Source organism: Hakea prostrata, chromosome 4, assembly GCF_041222555.1.
Source record: "Hakea prostrata isolate BN-2017 chromosome 4, UWA_Hpros_2, whole genome shotgun sequence".
Lineage (NCBI taxonomy): Eukaryota > Viridiplantae > Streptophyta > Magnoliopsida > Proteales > Proteaceae > Hakea > Hakea prostrata.
Window position 1 is genome coordinate 20,742,447 of NC_142603.1, and position 17,988 is coordinate 20,760,434.

Here is a 17,988-nt window from a genome sequence, read left to right on the forward strand (position 1 = left end):
ACAACAGTTTCGAGTAACAACCTTCAGGAATGCGATTAATGGAAACCCTCTTCAAAGCTTTGTTGATCATCGCAGTATTGTTCCGTTGGTAGAAAAAATATTCCCTATTGACATCCCCATTCTGCTCATCGATCAATTTTCTATGGATCATATCCACCATATGCTCGCAGAGCTAAAGATCCATCCATCCACCATTGAGAGACTCAAAATAGAGATTTCCATATTTGCTAAGGTTTGCGCCTCGATCTTCACGGAGAGAAATGCTGAATTCTTGGATTTGGTCATAGAGATTGATGCTCCACGAGCGGAATTTCACAATGTGGTTATTGATGAAGAGCTCCAAGCCAGATTGATGGGTGTGGATTTAGATGGAGGTTTCAACTTGCTTCCAGCTTCAAGATCTTCAATAGAAAAATTAGAGATCAAGGTGTTTGATAATACAGAAGATCAAGAGCCGTCTACTTCTGCTTCTACTACTGCTACAAATACGTGTATGATTTGCATGGATGAGTACGTGAGAGGAGCCAAGATTGCACAGTTGCCTTGTTCACATTTTTTTCATCCAGAATGCATCTTCAAATGGTTAGAACACAAGAATACGTGCCCGTTCTGTCGCTTTGCAATGCCTATAGAAACTTAGTTTCTTGAATTTTATGAAAGGATTTCAATTTTTGTGTATGGTCTTTTGAACTAATTTGAGTAATTGTAGGTTTTTGAATCATGTAAATCATATGGAAATAAAAATTTTGGCTAAAGTGTAGCTGAACGTACATGTGAATAGATTAGCTGAACAGTCTAAATATTCATCTTCAGATTTGTTAAACTACATCTGAATCATCCAATAAAATTTCTAATTTTTCTCCCATTATTTATGAGTTAGTTAAGTTTAACCTAATATCATCGTTGTCCATTCTTGTTGGCCATAATCACTTTCTTCTTCCTCTGTTCATTCTCTATTGACTTCACTAAAAATCCTTTCAACTATGTTCATCAAGCTAGGAGTTCTTTACCCATGTAGATAGAAAAGCATCATCAGTTAGGATTACCCATGGAGATAAAAAGACATCATCAATTAGGATAGTGGGAGACAAGATAGGTTTCGGGAATTGGACAAAACAACATTTGTTTAAAAATAAAAGATGTGGAAACATTTTCTAATAAGGCAACGAGAATCAAATGGATAGGATAGGATTTGAGTTGTTGGTGTTATCTTCACCAACATCTTTTTGCATGATGTTCTGATAAAGGGATCAACTGGATAAAGCCCTTGGCAGCTACAACTGCCATTAATCTTTGATTATTCCACCCATTTGCCCTTGCTCGGGAACTTGAGCCTACCGTCCGATATAGCTTTCTGCAAAGCATTCCGCAACACAAAGCATTGGTTAGTATTGTGGGTATAGGTGTTATGCCACTTGCAATACCTTTTCCCCTTCAGTTTTGAGTCAAGAGGTATCTTATGCCGAGTTTGGGCGTCAATGTAGGCCATCATGTTATGGATATTTTGAGAAAAATTTTATTTTCTTGTTGAGAGTTAAACATAGGGGGTTTTGAGAGAATTTCTTCTTTGAGAGAATTTTTAGTTTGAGAGTTAAACAGTGGAGTTTTGAAAGACATTCTGCTTCACTTTTAAGAGTTCAACAGTGAAGGTTTAAGAGAATTTCTTTACTTGTCAAGAGTTAAACCGTGGAGGTTTTGAGAGAATTTTTTTCTTCCCTTCAAAGTTAAACAATGAAGGTTTTGTTAATTTCTTTAAAAATAAAATAAAAGAACATTATTTTCTTCTTTTCTTCTTTTTTTTAATTTTTTATTTTTAAATTTAACTGGTGATAGAAGGTTAACTTACCTAATTTATAAATAATAGAAAGAAAAACAGAAATCTGTGCAATAGATTTTAACATAGAACAATAATCTCTTCGTCTGCCATGATTTAGTGTTCGTTGTCCCCTGCACGATATCTTATAGTCAAAGTTTGAAATACTTAGCTTAAATCTAATGAGAAGATCAAATCACACGGATTTGGGAAATTCTCAATTACAAAGAATACAATCACCCCTCAATAATACTCTTGCAACCAAACTACATGAGAATCGAAATCACTGAAACACGAACAAACGGCCATGAACAACCCCACAAAACCACAAGTTTGAGTGACCAACGAAAGAAACAAAACACATGCAGTCCAGACTGTACGCAACCCTCCGCCCACCTAATCCATTCAGAAACAGTGAATGCAAGAAAGTCTCAGATTAAAAGCAAAATGAATTCCAAAATTTGAAGCAATTCACATAGTTTCCTGCATAATAAGTAGGTAAGCAGTGTAGGACATAAATTTAGTAACAATAGGCAAGGACACTAAAAAAGAAAGAGTCCTCAGAGTCTTGGCTAGACTAAATGGTTAGATGCTGAGATACCAACAAAAAGATTCAATGGAAACATGAAACAAATCATTGGTCCAATCATGCGAACATCCTTTGAATCATTGGTTATCTGCAAAGTAAAGAACATAATTACTTCCATGGGAACCTTGTAACTATGATGCAATTGCTGAAGCCATTCTGTGAGAAACTTAGCATCGGAAATAGCTATGAAGTACCAATTAGTATAAAGGTTTGAACCCATATCTAAGTAACTCAAATATACTTAAGTTGAAGAACTACAGTAACTCTGCTTGCTTTGACTCTCCTTTGGTGACACCTGTAGCAAACATTGTATCTGTTTCTTTAAGGCTGCCCTTGGATTCTTGCACTTTAGTATGTCACAAAACCTGGTTTTCATTGCTTTGGACTTCATGACTAACCATATGTATTAGGTCATGGGACTGAGTTGATCCAGGATACCAGTATACTGAAGGCAGCAGAATTAGAGGCAGATTCTACATTCCAGAACAGGGAAGTTTAGAACACATTCAACTCAGTGAAGGTAGAAAGGAAAGACAACAGAACAAAGCTTATCTCACCAAGGACCGGGGGGTTCTATTGGTTGTCTTGGCCTTTTGTTCTTTTCAGCAATTGAGTGAGTCAGGTTTGAGGGGACAGAAGCAGCAAAAGGCTCAATCTCCCAAGGAGAAACCCTCTCTGGTCTTTGGATAGGAGATGCAGGTTCATCCCATTGAACCTGGAAAGAAACAACAGTTTAAGAATGCAAGTATTAAAAAGAAGGGAAAACAGGCCCCCGACTGATATTACTATGATCCCCGACTTCAAAATTACTAATCCAACCTCAACTTGTCTATAAACAGCCCCCACCGAAGCCGAGTAACGATGATGTGGCATCTTATATTTCCAAAACCCCAAAATACCCATACTTATCCTTTATTTATTACCTGTCAAGTCGTAGTACCCAAAACCGGGGAAAAAAACTATAACCGTTATTCTTTAATAAAAAATAAAAATAAAAACAAAAAATACCAAAAAAGAAAGAATGATTGAATAAAACCAAAAGAAACCGAAGAGGAAGGAAACGAACAACCAAATTGGAAACAAATATCACCAAAAAATTCAAAATAAAGAAGTTTAGTGAAGGTGGAAACCAAACGAATTTGAATTGTCCATTTCATTAATTCAAAATAAATGAAGTTTAGGGTAAAATTGACATTTAATATGGTTTTATAAATAGGATAGAATCGCTTTAGTTTCTAATTTTAATGAAGGGCAAATAGACATTAAAATCAAACTAACGGCAACAACACCGTATAAGGAAGGGGGCAACAGTAATTCGTAAAGAACAGGGTTTTATTAGTAATAAAATCAAACTACAGGGGGGCAACAGTAATTATCCCTAAAAAGAAAAAAGAATTCCAGACAACATTGTATGCAGTAAAAGAAATTCCAACCTTCAATGATCTCCATTTAGAGTCCTTCCACAGGGATGATACATCTTCAACCCCTGCAATTAAACCTGCAAACCTGAAAAACAAGAACAAATGAGAAATTAGGTAAAAATTAAGAAGAAACAACTAACACAAAGAACTAAACACCAAGAAATGTACCACTAGAAAAATGCAATACCTTCTCTCAGCAGAATCTTCACCCTCAAGTTGCATTTTGAACCACATACCAACCGAAAACCCATTTTATCAGCCTCAAAATATTTGTTCAAGCCAATAATGAACTGACTTGTCCAAACGAAAACAATGAAGAAGAGAGACAATAACAACAAAATAGTAAGCAGAATATCCTGCTAATGCTTATGAAAGAAAAACCAATTCATTGAGAAACATTTCAAACCTTGGCTTGTTATAAACAACAAAGAGGGTTTGAGTAGCTCCAGCATGAGATGTGGTGGCAGAACTCCAGCCTGCATGCTTTGGCTCGATATCACGAACGATGGCATGGCACTTTGTTGATGAGCAAGATGCCTAACTCCAACTCGTAATTCTCCATCCTCTCCCCTACACAATCAGTCTCCAACTATAAAAATACTACAAAGTTTAACTACTTAAATCCTGAAATTCAGAAAGTTGAGAAGCTGAGATAAGGGATCATGTCAAAGTCCTCAGCTCAAATACCTTAGGAAACAAAAGGATTCCTGCAACCAGTCTTTTAGAAGTGACAAAAGCACTCCATCCAGTTGTAAGCAAATGCCTTCGGAGTTGACCTGATACAGTCAATTTGAAAGGGGTAGCACTCCTCAGTCATTTACATGTCCTTGGAACCGAACATTTAGCTTTAATTTGTTGGATAAATAACTCCCACCCCAATGTAAATGCCCACAAGGGAGGGGGGGGGGGGACAGAAAAATGCAACTGCAGGTACCTCTAAAGATGTGCTTAAATTGCCACTCATAACCATGAAGATCTCTTGCAGCCAATTCCTGTATTGGAGTTGGCTGGGTCATGTCCTTCAAGAAGAGAATAACAACAATGAAGTAAGAAAACCACTAAAGGAAGTGAAGAAAATAGAAACAAACAAAAATAGAATTAGAAATACCAATGGAGGAAGGAATTCATTAGCATGTTTACGAAGAACAGAGAAGCTGGCATGAGTGCGCATGTCGGATGCGGTTAAAATTTTACAAAATTGAAATTCTCCTAAAACTAGGCTAACTCTCTAACTAAGAAATTGTTACATATTAGGAAAGAAAAAATAATTAAAACCAAATATTCTACAAATCTAACTTCTAAAATAAACAAAGAAGTCATCTCCCCGAATAATATATTTCCTAAAACTCTACTAGACCCATGACTCAAATCGGATCAGGTTAATCTCTGTCTAGAAACCCGTTAGGTTTGGGTTCGTCCAAAGTAGTGTATCTACATCAGAGTGCTCCTACAATATCACACAAGCCATGCAAGCTCTTCAAATACATAAATTCAATTCAGATTTCCCCTTGATTTCTAATTATGGGGGATTACTTCATATATAAAGAAACTTAAGACTCTTAATATAAGGTTGTTAAACCAGCATTTCAATACAATGAGGAAACTGAAAAGAATTTGGATTTGAACATCCTATGCATCTTACTTTTAAAATAATATAGAAAAAGTAATGCCACCATTTTCCCAAATAACTAAAATCACCAAATCGTAATAAACCCATGACTCAACCTGGACCCAGTTCATCTCTATTTGGAATCCTAACTGGGTTTGGATCCAATGCAACAAGTTTTCAAAAGCTCACAGCAATCCTAGTGGTTTCGCCAAAGAGTTCTAAAAATTGTCATTAATTACAATTTTGTGGCAGAAGCCTATATGTAACAAGCAAAAGGTCAACTTGCTTCAAAAGAGTTAAGAGGTCTCTTAGGTTTTGATCAAATGATACTGTAAAGGTGAGAATTAAAGAGGAATTGATAAAGGTGAGATAAGATTGATGCATATTAGAATTTTACTTTTCAAAATTTTTAGGTTGATTAAGTTGATTTACATTAAGTGTATGCTTTCTCCTACTAAATTATGTATAGAATGGAGCCTCTTAGAGATGATGGATGTCATAGCTAACCAATCTAGGGTCCGAAAACTGCTATCTGTAATTGAAAAAAAAATTGATAGTGCACCGTGTTTATGTAGCCATATTATGTTGTACATCATGTTTTCGAGCCTACCATGTTACAACCTATCAAAATCAAGCTCCGAGTTCCAATCATCAGACAACAAATCCATCAACTTCCCAACTCAATTTTCCGCCTTGCCAAACTCTATTTAAAACTGAACCATGATTAGGATAAATCACAGCTTCATATAACAGCTGCTGCCAAATATTGACAGGCGTAGGCAATAATATGTTACCACAGCTGAATATTTATATCATGTAGTAGTAATACATTATCACTGTCTACCCAAAAAAACAATGTAATACATTATCATATATATATATATATATATATATATATATATATATATATATATTATATATAGTGATGCAAATTTATAAATATTGATGAAATGAGGCATGTTTTCACAAGAAAAAAAAAAGGTTCATCGATAAATGGAACTGAAGAAGAACAAATGAACGTATTTCACTAATTTATCAACGGTAAAAATTAAGAATCGTCATATTTATTAGGTGTGAGAACTCTATGCTGTTGACAAGGAGGGGAAGAAAAAAAATAGAAGGAAAAGAAGAAGAAGAAGAAGAAGAAACAAACTCAATGCTGTTTATTTTTCATCCCTCTTAAGTAAGGAATTGCTATTTTCTACTTTAGGGTTATAAGAACTCATCTCAATGTTCTACATACACACACGCGAAGCATTTATTCTAATTAAAAACATGAAATAAACCTTCCAATCCCTTACTATAAAAATTTTAATGGAAACATGAAACAAACCTTTTGGTCTCCTGGTAAATCATTGATCCGATCAATGCAAACATCCTCTATATCATTGGTTATCTGCGAGGTAAACAACATAATCACTTCCATGCATTATACTATGTAATTACTAGATCGAGCAATTATTTAGGAATGAATAAAATGGGCATTGTCAGTACTTTGTAACTATAACGCAATTGCAGAAGCCATTCTGTGAGAAACTTAGCATCGGCAATAGCTATGAAGCACCAATTAGTATAAAGGTTTGAACCCATATCTAATTGGGTATAAATTACCTGCGAGACAACATTTCAAAGGTAATTAATTATAGACATTAAAAACTGAATCTTCAAATAACAATTGCATTAAAGCAAAAGAGCGGAAAGACATTTATCTTAATTCCATTAACAAATGAGGCATTGTTCAATCTTTTCTTTTCTGGATCTATATTCATATCCGATGGTAGAATGTGTTATTTCGTAGGTACCAAGCAATCGCGGGATGGACCTTGTAGTGGAGGAAGCCTCATGTAGTGGGTTTATGTTTATTCCCTTCGAATACTCATCATTTCATCAGAAAAAACTCCCATTAGAACAATATTAACGGCTTACACTAACCTGCTTTATTTTTCATCCACAACAAACAAGCATTCCAAACTATAAATGAATGTAAAGCATAGAAGAAAATCGGGGTAAGAAGACATAAACCAAAGAAATCAATTCCCAATTATCAAAATAAATTCATAGATATCATGACTCAGACAAAGATCTTCCAGTTTCCTTATTCAGAATCAAACAGGAAGAGAAGCCATCCATACCATGTTAGAGCTAAAGCTTGCCAATGAATAAAGATCGAAGAAGAAGAAGAAGAACTAATAGAGTTTCACAAAACATCAATCGCGGCAACCATAGAAGATCCAGACCTTTCCTTACCTAAAACACCTTAGGTAGGGTTTCTTGTAAGAAAAATCACAACTCTGAAGATGTTGAGAAAACCTCCGTAGTTGACAATTGACTAGTGTCAAGGAGGTTCATGCAACCGGGTTTGCATTGTGGGTTGAACCATAAACCAGACCAGTTAGAATATTTCACAGCTTAAACAGGTTATATATCAGAAGATTCAGAGTCCAGTGGACCAACTCCAGCTCAAGTCTACATGTTACACTTGTATTTAGCCCGGCTTGATCTCCTTAGGTACCATTTGGTTGGAAATGAAGATTTTAGGTAAAATCTTTGAAATTATTTTATGAGATATCTCGATATATAATAAAATAAAGATAAACGCAAGAGAAGAAGCAATAATTTTCTAGGGAAATAGTATGTATCCTAGTTAAAGGAAAGATAAAACTTTGCCTTTTACAGTCTCTAAATTGAATTCTAACATAATATTGGGAAATCATTTTCAAATTCAATATCCTAGTTGAGACCTAGAGATAATAATGTGAAATGTTTTTCTTTCTCTCCAAAAAAATTAGCAAAGAGAGTTGAATACCATAACCTAAAATTATCCAAATCTTTTTCTAATAACTTATGTTCAAAGAGGGGTCATCCCATTGAAGTTTGGATTTTTAAAATTTTTTGTTTTGGTGATTGTTTAACATTCTAAGTAGTAGGAAGTAGTAACAAGACAATATTGATTTTCCTTGCCCTGTTCAATTTCTAGATAAGTCAAAAAGTCAAGAGATTTATTGTTCAAGACATACCCAAAGAAAACTAAAGGATGTGCAACTTTTGTACAACAGGCAACATTGTAACACTGCAATGTTGTGATCAAATCTCAAAAAACGAATACAAAGGTAAGTATGATCAAATTACCTTCTTTACAAGTCTCCACTGCTCCATTCATCATTCCTTGCAAGTCAATAGGCCAAAGAGGAGTCAAATCATTCTGAACCACAATATCATCATCGAAAAACGAGGATCTTGTCTAGTTTTGGATAAACTTCAAGAAGGTATAACCTTAAATGGTTTAGCATTGACAAGTATTTCGGATTTCTATATTTGAGATTATCAGCACCAACAAAAACGGAGGAAGGGTGATTTGTCTTAAAATAAATTCTTTTATTCTTGTAGATTCAAGCTGATGTAGAACTGGACAGGAAGAGGAATTGAGTGTTAGGTTTTTTATTAAAATCTATATTATCTATATATTAAGTTTCAAGAAATTACGTCTTCATTGCATTTCTTTTATTTACATTGTTTTGGTTTGTGTGTGGGACCCTGTGAGGTACAGGGTGGTAATGAGGCATCATGGGAGGTAAGGATCTCAAGCTGTGTTACTCCCTATGAGGCACAGAAATACATGAGTAAAGGAGGCCCTTCATGACTTTAGTTATGAGGCTCTTCATGACATTGGTCATGGGTCTTAAAGGTCTTGATCATGGTGATGAGGTGGGCTAACTTGAATGGTTGAATTACTCAAATTCTAACTTTTGACCTTTATTTCTCATTTCAACTTCATGACCATTCATGGCCATTACCATGAGTGGGGGTTAAGGTCTTTGAATGGGTTAAAGCCTATTCATTCCAAAGAAGTGAATATGAGAGTTACTTCCCCAAGTAGTGGGGAGGTTAGGTCAAGGGGGTTTATTCACATTAGTGGAGGAGGGACAAACCATTGATTCTCCATTAGTGGAGAATTGATTCTCCCCTTGTGGGGAGGTGTGGTTTGGGCGCCTATATAAACACCAACCCTTCCTTGCATATTGCTGTGCTATTGTGACTCACCTCACTCACATTATTTGTTTTACAAAGTTCATTTCTTTCTTGAGTTGTCTAAGTGTTGTGCTCTAGCTTTTGGCTCCTTTAAGGGACTAGAAGAACTACCTCATCTTCTAGTTGGAGGTTGCTTTATCTTGGAGGTGGTGGTGCGAAGAACCCTTGGTAGTAAGGTGCATCAATTACCTTAAAGACTGAGCATCAAGGTGTGACTCAACCTCATCAATCAGTGGTCAGTTCGGTTGCTACTTCAAGCTCTTCAAATTTGCTAAAGATCTTCATCTCTCAATTGTATTGCAATTTCACTTTTATATGTTTGAAGAATTTGTAATACAATTACCCCAACAAGTTCTAAGGTAATTGATTTGGACGATCAAATGGCAAGTCTTGGAGATGGCGACTTCAACAAAGACGGAGACAACAACATTGAGGTTGTTGATGGAATTAACACCGGAGGAGATCCTTCAAACAATACCGTTGAAGGTAATGTCAACAAATAAGGTGACGACACTTTCGTTGCCATTGATGGTATGAGATATCCATTCCTTGCTACTCATGATTTAATCCTCACTAATGTAATTCCAACAGTGACAGATCTTATCCCGGATTTGGGTAAGATGAGGATTGTCACTGAGTTCGACAAAATCAAATAGTTTGGAGGTCAAAACTTCAGAAGGTGGAGGCAAATGTTGCTATTTGCCTTAGCCCAAATTGGGGTGGCATTTTTGCCTTGGTAACAACCCATCCGCCAATAAAACCAGTATTGATCCTGTAAAGTCATTAGATAATGCATTCCTACATCGATTCTTGCATTGTTGCTAGAATAAAGGTGAGGTGGGAAAATCTTGAACAAAGTGTAGATTTTTCCCTTTTCCCTTAAATCCTGGTAGAATGCATAGGGTGGGAAAGGAGAGACATGTCTGGTGATGTGATAGCCCAACTTTCCCACACCAACCCATTTTAAAACCCCACAAATTTGGTGGGACTTTGTGGAAAAGTTGGGGAAAGAAAAAAATATGACCCACCACTATCACTTTTCCACAAAACCCTTTCATTTCATTTCCTTCTCCCTCACCCCACTACACATGGGACCCACATGTTTTTTTTTTCTCACATTTTTTTTCCCACCCCACCTTTGCAAACAAACGCAAGACTAAAATAATTTTCCTAGTGATTTTTTTCCCCTAAGGCTACGTTTGTTTGCTGGAATAAAGATGGGGTGGAAAAAAAAGGAGTGGGAAAATTCTTGAAAAAAATGCAGATTTTTACTTTTCCCTTAAATCCCAAAATGATAGATTGTTTGGTTGCTTGGGGTGGGAAAGTGAGAGAAGGAAACCTGTCTAGTGATGTTGTAGTCCAACTTTCCCACCCCAAGCCTTTTTTTTTTTTTTTTTTGTCCAACAACTACAAATATTATATTAACATATCCCATATAATAAACCTAGAAGAAGTATTGTTTACACAAATAAAACGAGGTGGAACCAACCACCAAAACCTAGAGAGAGTAAAAAGATTTGCTCCACGAGCAATTGTATCAGCAGCAGAGCTTGAAGATTTGCTAATAAACCTGAAATCAACAAAGGAGAAATTTGCAGCAAGCTGCTTAATTTCTTTAATAAAACTCATACTCACCCAATCAATGGGCTGATTACTACCATTTAAAATAGAAATAAGAGACTAACAATCTGAGAATAAAATAACTCTATCAACATAAGAGTTTAATGCTAGATGAAGTCCATCTCTAATAGCTTCTGCCTCCACAGTAGTGGCTGAAGCGCTAAAGCAAATCTTAGCTTGGGCAGCTATAAAGCATCCAGTTGCATCCCATAGGAGAGCTCCACGACCTCCTTGCAAAGTAGTTTTGTTCCATGCCCCATCTATGTAAACCGGATGTATATCAAGAGAAGATAACAAATGATGCTGATTGTTGTTTTGAAAATAGAATTTTCTTGGTACAGAAGAGACGCTATTGTCTTGACAGTCACTAATTTTATTAACCTAAGAAGAGAACCAATTCATAATGTGGAATTGAAATACCTTTGCCATAAAAAATAAAGTTGTTCCTAGTATTCCAAATACACCAAGATAAAATGGTCCAAAGAACATCTATGATATGCATCTCCTTGTAAGCATAAAACTTGGTATGGATAAAATTGATCCAATCAATCATAGAAGAGCCATGAAACTCAGTGGTATCAATTCTAAAGGGGGACAGGGGCCATCATTCTTTTGCAAAATGACATGAAAATAAAGCATGGCATATAGCTTCATTTGAAGAAGCACATACAAGGCACATTGGGGATGAGGAGCAATTTTTATGAAATAAAGTATCACACACCGACAAAGCTTCATGCCATTTTAAAACCCTATATATTTGATGGGATTTTGTAGAAAAATTGGAAAAGTAAAAAATGGGACCCACCACTATCACTTTTCCATAAAACCTTCTTTTCCCTCGGCAAACTACACATAAGGAGCCACATATTTTTTTATATTCCTTTTTTCCCACCCAACCTTTGCAAACAAACGCAGCCTAAGGTTTTCCTCGTGAGTTTTTTATAGCTCGACAACATACAACCCTGCCTTCTGAAGATGATCTTTCCTGGTGGTTTTTTTTCCCTTAAGTTTTGCTCCTGAGTTTTTTATAGCTCGACAACAACAACCCAGCCTTCTGAAGATACAATTTGTGACGATCGATGCCGAAGCCGCCGTCGAGTTTGAAGATGAACAATAACATGAGGGGTTGATTGAAAGCAGAGCAACAACTGGATGGAGTTCAAATTCGCTTATTGTTGGAGTAGGAGTAATAGTTGCAGCCGTAGAAGCATTTGATGCATCCATGAGTACTCAAAATGGAAAGCCTTTCCCTCCTTCTACCTAGAGTTTACAAGTTTCATCATCTTCTGCCATTTCCAGTTACTGAGTCATATCGGTGATGCTCTGGTATGGGCGTTATTGACAACCAATAGCACTTGTATTCTTATTTCGTATTTTGGTAATTAAGGGTTTATAAATAAACTTTGTTAATGTCAATTTGCAGGGCAAGCCAAGATTGGGGAAAGAGAATGGTACTTCTTCGTGCCGAGAGACAGAAAGCATGGCAACGGAGGGAAGCCTAACCGCACAACGGAGCATGGGTTTTGGAAGGCTACTGGTTCTGATCGTCAAATTTGTAGTTTAGCCAATCCGAAAAGGCTTATAGGTCTCCGGAAGACCCTCGTGTTCTACAAAGGCAGAGCTCCTAAATTGAGTTCACTTTAAAACTCCAGAGCTCGCTCTGAAACAATTTTTTTTGTTCTTCTGGGCAAAGGCTGTCCTGCTAGATTATAATGAAAACACCACTCTCTGTCCTTCGGAGAATTTTGACCCATCGTTCCCTACCAAGCTCCTTCGCCTCTTCCCACCACCTCACCACTACCACAGACCCCTTCGTGTCTCACCCATCTCATAACTATCTATCCTCCATTCGCTCCAAAGAAGATCTCCTAAAATCCTACACTGTCACTCCCCCAATCAAACCATGGCCACAACGTCTCTACCCCAAACGCCTCGTCTCCATGATTCATCGTCAACAGAACCTCGACCTCGCCCTCCAGATTTTTGAGTACGCCGGCAAGTTCCATCCTGGGTTTTCCCATAACTACGAGACCTACAATGCCATGATCGAGAAACTCGCTCGTGCCCGAGCTTTCCAGCCCGTGGAGGCCCTTCTTTCGGACCTCCAACGTGCAGATATCAAATGTGGTGAGAACCTCTTCGTAACGGTGATCCGCAATTATGGTATAGCCAGCCGCCCCAAGCAGGCCATCCAAACCTTCCTCCGAATCCCAGAATTCGGTGTTGCTAGATCCGTCCGATCCTTGAATACGCTCTTGAACGCTATGATCCAAAACAAAAGATATGACTTGGTGCATCTATTGTTTAAGAACTGTAAGAAGAAGTTCGGGATCATCCCTAATGTTTTCACGAGTAATATCTTAATAAAAGCTTTGTGTAAGAATAACGATTTAGATGGGGCACTTAAGATTCTTGATGAAATGCCGGCAATGGGGATGGTTCCTAATCTTGTCACCTACACAACGATATTGGGCGGTTATTGTTTCCGTGGTGATATGACTGGAGCCAAGAATGTTTTTAATGAGATCTTGGATCGCGGATGGAATCCAGATGCGACAACATATACAATCTTGATGGACGGATTTTGTAAGCAAGGGAGGTTGATCGATGGTATTAAGATCATGGACGATATGGAAGAGAATGGAGTTGAACCCAACGAAGTTACTTTTGGACTCGTGATTGAGGCCTACTGTAAAGTAAATAAATCTGGTGAAGCTCTGAATTTGCTCGATGACATGCTTGAGAAAAAATTCATTCCAAGCTCAGGGCTCTGCTGCAAAGTGATTGATGTTTTATGCGAGGAGGGTAAAGTGGAAGATGCTTGTGTTATGTGGAAGAAGCTACTGAGGAAAAATTGCACTCCAGATAATGCTATCTCCAGCACACTCATTTACTGGCTCTGCAAGAAGGGTAAGATCTCGGAAGCAAAGGAACTGTTTGACGAGTTCGAGAAGGGCTCTATTCCTAGTATTTTGACATATAACACACTAATCTCAGGAATGTGTGAGAGGGGGGAATTGCAGGAGGCTGGAAGGTTGTGGGATGACATGGTGGAGAAGGGATGTGCTCCAAATGCATTCACCCATACCATGTTGATTAAGGGGTTTTGTAAAGTGGGTAAAGCAATAGAAGGAGTTAGGGTTTTAGAGGAGATGTTGGAGAAGGGATGTATGCCGAATAAGTCAACATACTCTATCTTGGTTGAAGGGCTTAATCAGTCAGGAATGCAAGAGGATCTAACCAAGGTTCTTGTCATGGCAATTAATTCTAAAGAAGCCTTCCTTGAGACTAGTTTGTGGGAGGTATGTGTAAGCCAGGTTGGCTGCAATTTGAATAACTCAAGAGTAATCCTAGACAGAATATTATCAGATACTGCTGGTTGATCGCATTATGCAGGTAATGAGAGCTAAAATTTGAGCAATTTATTTCGGATACACATTCCCTTTGAGTGAGTAAAAGATATAGCTTTTGGATGATCCCTCTGAAAGCAATTGAGTTTAAGAAAAACACCACTCCATTGAGCCTTCAAGGCTTATGGCAGAGGTGGATGTCATTCACTTTTATATTTGGTTAAACACCCTGGAATCAATCAAATCATTAGTTAGCTTGTTGTGGCTTTGTTGGTTGAAGTGATTTTCCTCCCCATTATGTGCAATTGTGGGATGAAACTTTTTTTTCTTTCCCTAGTTGGAGGACATGAGCGTTGATTTTTTGATATGCGCTGCTACTGCAATTGGGATATGTTCTCAATTTCAGTATTTCTTGTACAGTATGTTGTTTTCATTGAATTGTTGACTTCTTTTCAGGTTTATTTTTGATCCCTTTGTTGCTCTGTAATGTAATAACAATTTAAGGGACTGCTCATTTCCAGATACTTGCTGTCACATGAAAGTAATTTTTTCCCCTGCTGTTACTTATGATTCTGTTTACCAGGCAGATCCCCCATGGGATATTCATATGGAGTTGCCCTATAGAATGATGGCTGATGATGGAATGCACAATCTTAATGTTACTGTTCTGCAGACAGATGGGTTGATTATCGTCTGGGTCACTGGACGTGCAATGGTCCTTGGATGAGAGTGGTTTGGGCTGAACTTTGACCATCTCAGTAACTTGCTATTATTATATGAATTGTGTAATGGCTTTGGCCAAAAATGAATATTGTGGCTGGATTGTGGGTTTAACTATTCCACCAAAAAATGCAACAAATGAATGCTATATATGTTTGTTTTGTGTCCTCACTTGAAGCAATTCTTCATCACCCCCGTTTGCTAAAATTAAAAGGTAATTGTGAGTGAATTCTATGCTGTTATGGGACATTTAAAAAATAGATTAGTAAAATAAAATGGCACAGGGTTTTCTAATCGAGCTGTGTGAAGAGCTTACCATTGAGGTAAAAGGGTGGTGGAATTGGAGGAACAACTAAAAGAGGTGACTCTTCAAACACAGAAAGCTGAGAAAGCAACTGCTGAGATTCTAGCAGCTTTGCAAAAGCATGGATTTGGTGACTTCTTTGAGACATTTGATTCAAGCTCTGACCAAGTCAATTGATATAAGGAGGGTACTGAATCTTCAAAGAAACTAGAAACTATCTTGATTTCAAAATCAAGGATGAACGAATTGGAGGATTTTTTTGGTTTGTAGCTGAGAGATTCTTCTGAATCTAGTAGAAATTTATCTTGGACAAGCTGCCCTGATGGTCCAACTTCTCTCTACATGGATCAGACCAGGAGGCAAAGGGGCAGTTTCAATAGTGGTGGTTCTTCTTCAAGAACAAATTTGTGTAAATCATGTCGCCAGCTAAAATGAAAAGCAATGAGATCAGGAGCTGATGAAGTGGGAGGTGGATCTTTCCAGCATCATATCAGGGACGTGGAGAATCTAAGAGTGTAGAAGTCCCTTCCAATGGTTCTAAAAATGGACCACTGGAGGACACAGAAGACAGATATTAAGAAAAGGAAGCAAAAGGGATTCTTGAAGGCATTGAATGGGCACTAGAACATCAGGCCTAGCTCATTGTTTGATATGAAGTAGAAGAAAATGCTTAGAGAGAGTGGAAGGCAAACTTCACAGGAAATATCAACTGTGTTCTGGATTCTTGTGAACTTGGGAATCAGTCTAATGTCAATGAAGAGAAAGGCTGAAATAAGGCTGGAAACTGTTGATCTAGTTGAAATGATTTCATTGCATGACCAAGTAAGGTCAGAAGCGGAATATGTTTGTTACGATGAAGATGTTATAGGCAAGCCCTTGGTCAATGGAGTTCTTCCTACACTGCATTTTGAGATGGGTTCCTTGCCAGTTCAGCAACAGAGTAGCAGCAGCAGCAGCAGCAGCAGCATGGTTGATGAAGTCTCCTCTAGTTTCTCTTTCCCAAGACAGTTGAACACAGAAAGTAATACTAAGGGGAAGGAAAAATTGGATTTGTTGGGGAGCTCTCTTTGTCAGCCTTTGCATGGGTCATCTGAGCATCACCCCGTGAAGAAATCCACATTGCATGTGCAGAAAAGTTCTCATCAGAGTTCCTAGATCAGCTTGCTGAAGCCCTTCTCTGGTTCTCATCAGAGTTACATTGCAAATATGTGGTTGGAGGTGCTGCCAGTGATAGATACAGTGCCAAACTTTACCTAGAGAATGGGCCTAGTAGTTCTCCTCAAAGTTTGTATATTGATCCTTATATGGACATGAGTAGTAGACTACCTGCATCCAGTACAAACCTATCCTTCATATTCAGATTTGGTCCCAAGAATGCCATCTGGCTATGGTGATGGAAGTCAAAGACAATCAATTTAGGAACTACAATACCTTCTGGAGGTCAATATTATAGTTTCCCTGATGAGATAAGGTCAAATATATGCAGTTAATAGCAAGCCATGGTTGTTGATGCATTTTTCCTTAGTATCAATCTTTTACAATGACGTTGTGATGTTTACTTCCAAATATTGGTTCAATGGTTTAAATTCTTCATGATGCACTTTTCTGCATCACATCTAGGGAAAGTGGATTGTTGAATAAAATGGAAGGTTGTAGATATGGCCCAGCATATTGTTTGTTGGTGAAGGAGGTTGAAGGAGTCTGTGATATGTCACCATGGACTGAATGTGGATTGGTGGTTCTTACTTTATTTTATTTTTTTTGGATGGTGGTTGGGGGAAGGGATGATTGGATTCATGAGAATTCAGGTAAATGGCAGGTAACTCTATCTATATGCTTTTGCTCTCCCAATTTAAAGCCTCAGGAAATCCACTTGATTTTTTTTTAGCATAACTGAATTGCCATCACAATACAAGATGTCAGGTTGATGTTTATTGTTTGATAAACATGTTACTCTTTTATCTTCTTGTTTGGTGTTTATGGATTGAATGGTTCTACAGAATTACATGGATCATGATATTTTTTGATTTCTTTATCTTGAATTTAGTTCCTTTTGATAAAAAAAAAATGTCTTCTGGTTTACAACAGCTAAGCTTTCTCTGTATGATGTGAAGTAATGAATTGTAATTGGATTTGTAACTTGTCCTCACTCGGAGGGCTGCAATCTCTTTTTTCCCTTGAGAACCTGTTAGTAGGTTACATATATTGATTAATAAACACTATTCTGCACTCGTGAATGATGACCATGTCTAGCCTGACCTCAGACCTAAAAGAAAAGGAATAAAACAAAGAGAATTGAATCATGACTCACTCGAATCTCATTTTTTCTGTTACATTTCTCTTCTTCCTATTTTTTACTCCACTTGACAAAATCAGGAAGCAATTTTAGCTCACAATATTCTCATAACCATTTTAAAGATGAATTACAATCATTTTCAACAATTTGGGGTCTGCTGCATTAATCCTGCTCTACAATCCCATTTTCTGGTGGGGGGGGGTTTTGGGGGGGGGGGGGGCCCCATTTGGGGGGCGG

At 37.5% G+C, this 17,988-nt stretch overlaps 1 protein-coding gene and 1 pseudogene across 4 annotated transcripts; one reads left to right on the top strand and one right to left on the bottom strand.

The window, feature by feature from the left end:
- Window positions 1-2,252: 2,252 nt before the first annotated feature.
- Window positions 2,253-12,305, bottom strand: LOC149018427 (auxin response factor 9-like; annotated as a pseudogene). The gene is made up of 12 exons (XR_016173138.1): window positions 12,146-12,305; window positions 11,166-11,341; window positions 10,926-11,063; window positions 6,927-7,043; window positions 6,766-6,828; window positions 4,932-5,051; window positions 4,758-4,842; window positions 4,521-4,599; window positions 4,231-4,423; window positions 4,011-4,124; window positions 3,836-3,908; window positions 2,253-3,117 (listed from the first exon to the last, which is right to left on the bottom strand). The product of XR_016173138.1 is annotated as an auxin response factor 9-like (transcript).
- On the top strand, window positions 12,043-17,563 carry LOC149018428 (uncharacterized). 3 transcript variants are annotated; one of them, XM_089152689.1, is made up of 3 exons: window positions 12,043-12,407; window positions 12,505-14,477; window positions 15,015-17,563. In XM_089152689.1, the coding sequence occupies exon 2, from the start codon at window positions 12,794-12,796 to the stop codon at window positions 14,462-14,464; it is 1,671 nt and encodes a 556-aa protein (XP_089008815.1). In that variant the 5' UTR covers window positions 12,043-12,407; window positions 12,505-12,793; the 3' UTR covers window positions 14,465-14,477; window positions 15,015-17,563. The 3 variants fall into 3 exon arrangements, with proteins under 3 accessions (XP_089008815.1, XP_089008816.1, XP_089008814.1); XM_089152690.1 differs by having other exon boundaries at window positions 15,019-17,563; XM_089152688.1 differs by having other exon boundaries at window positions 12,505-17,563.
- The last annotated feature ends 425 nt before the right edge of the window (window positions 17,564-17,988 follow it).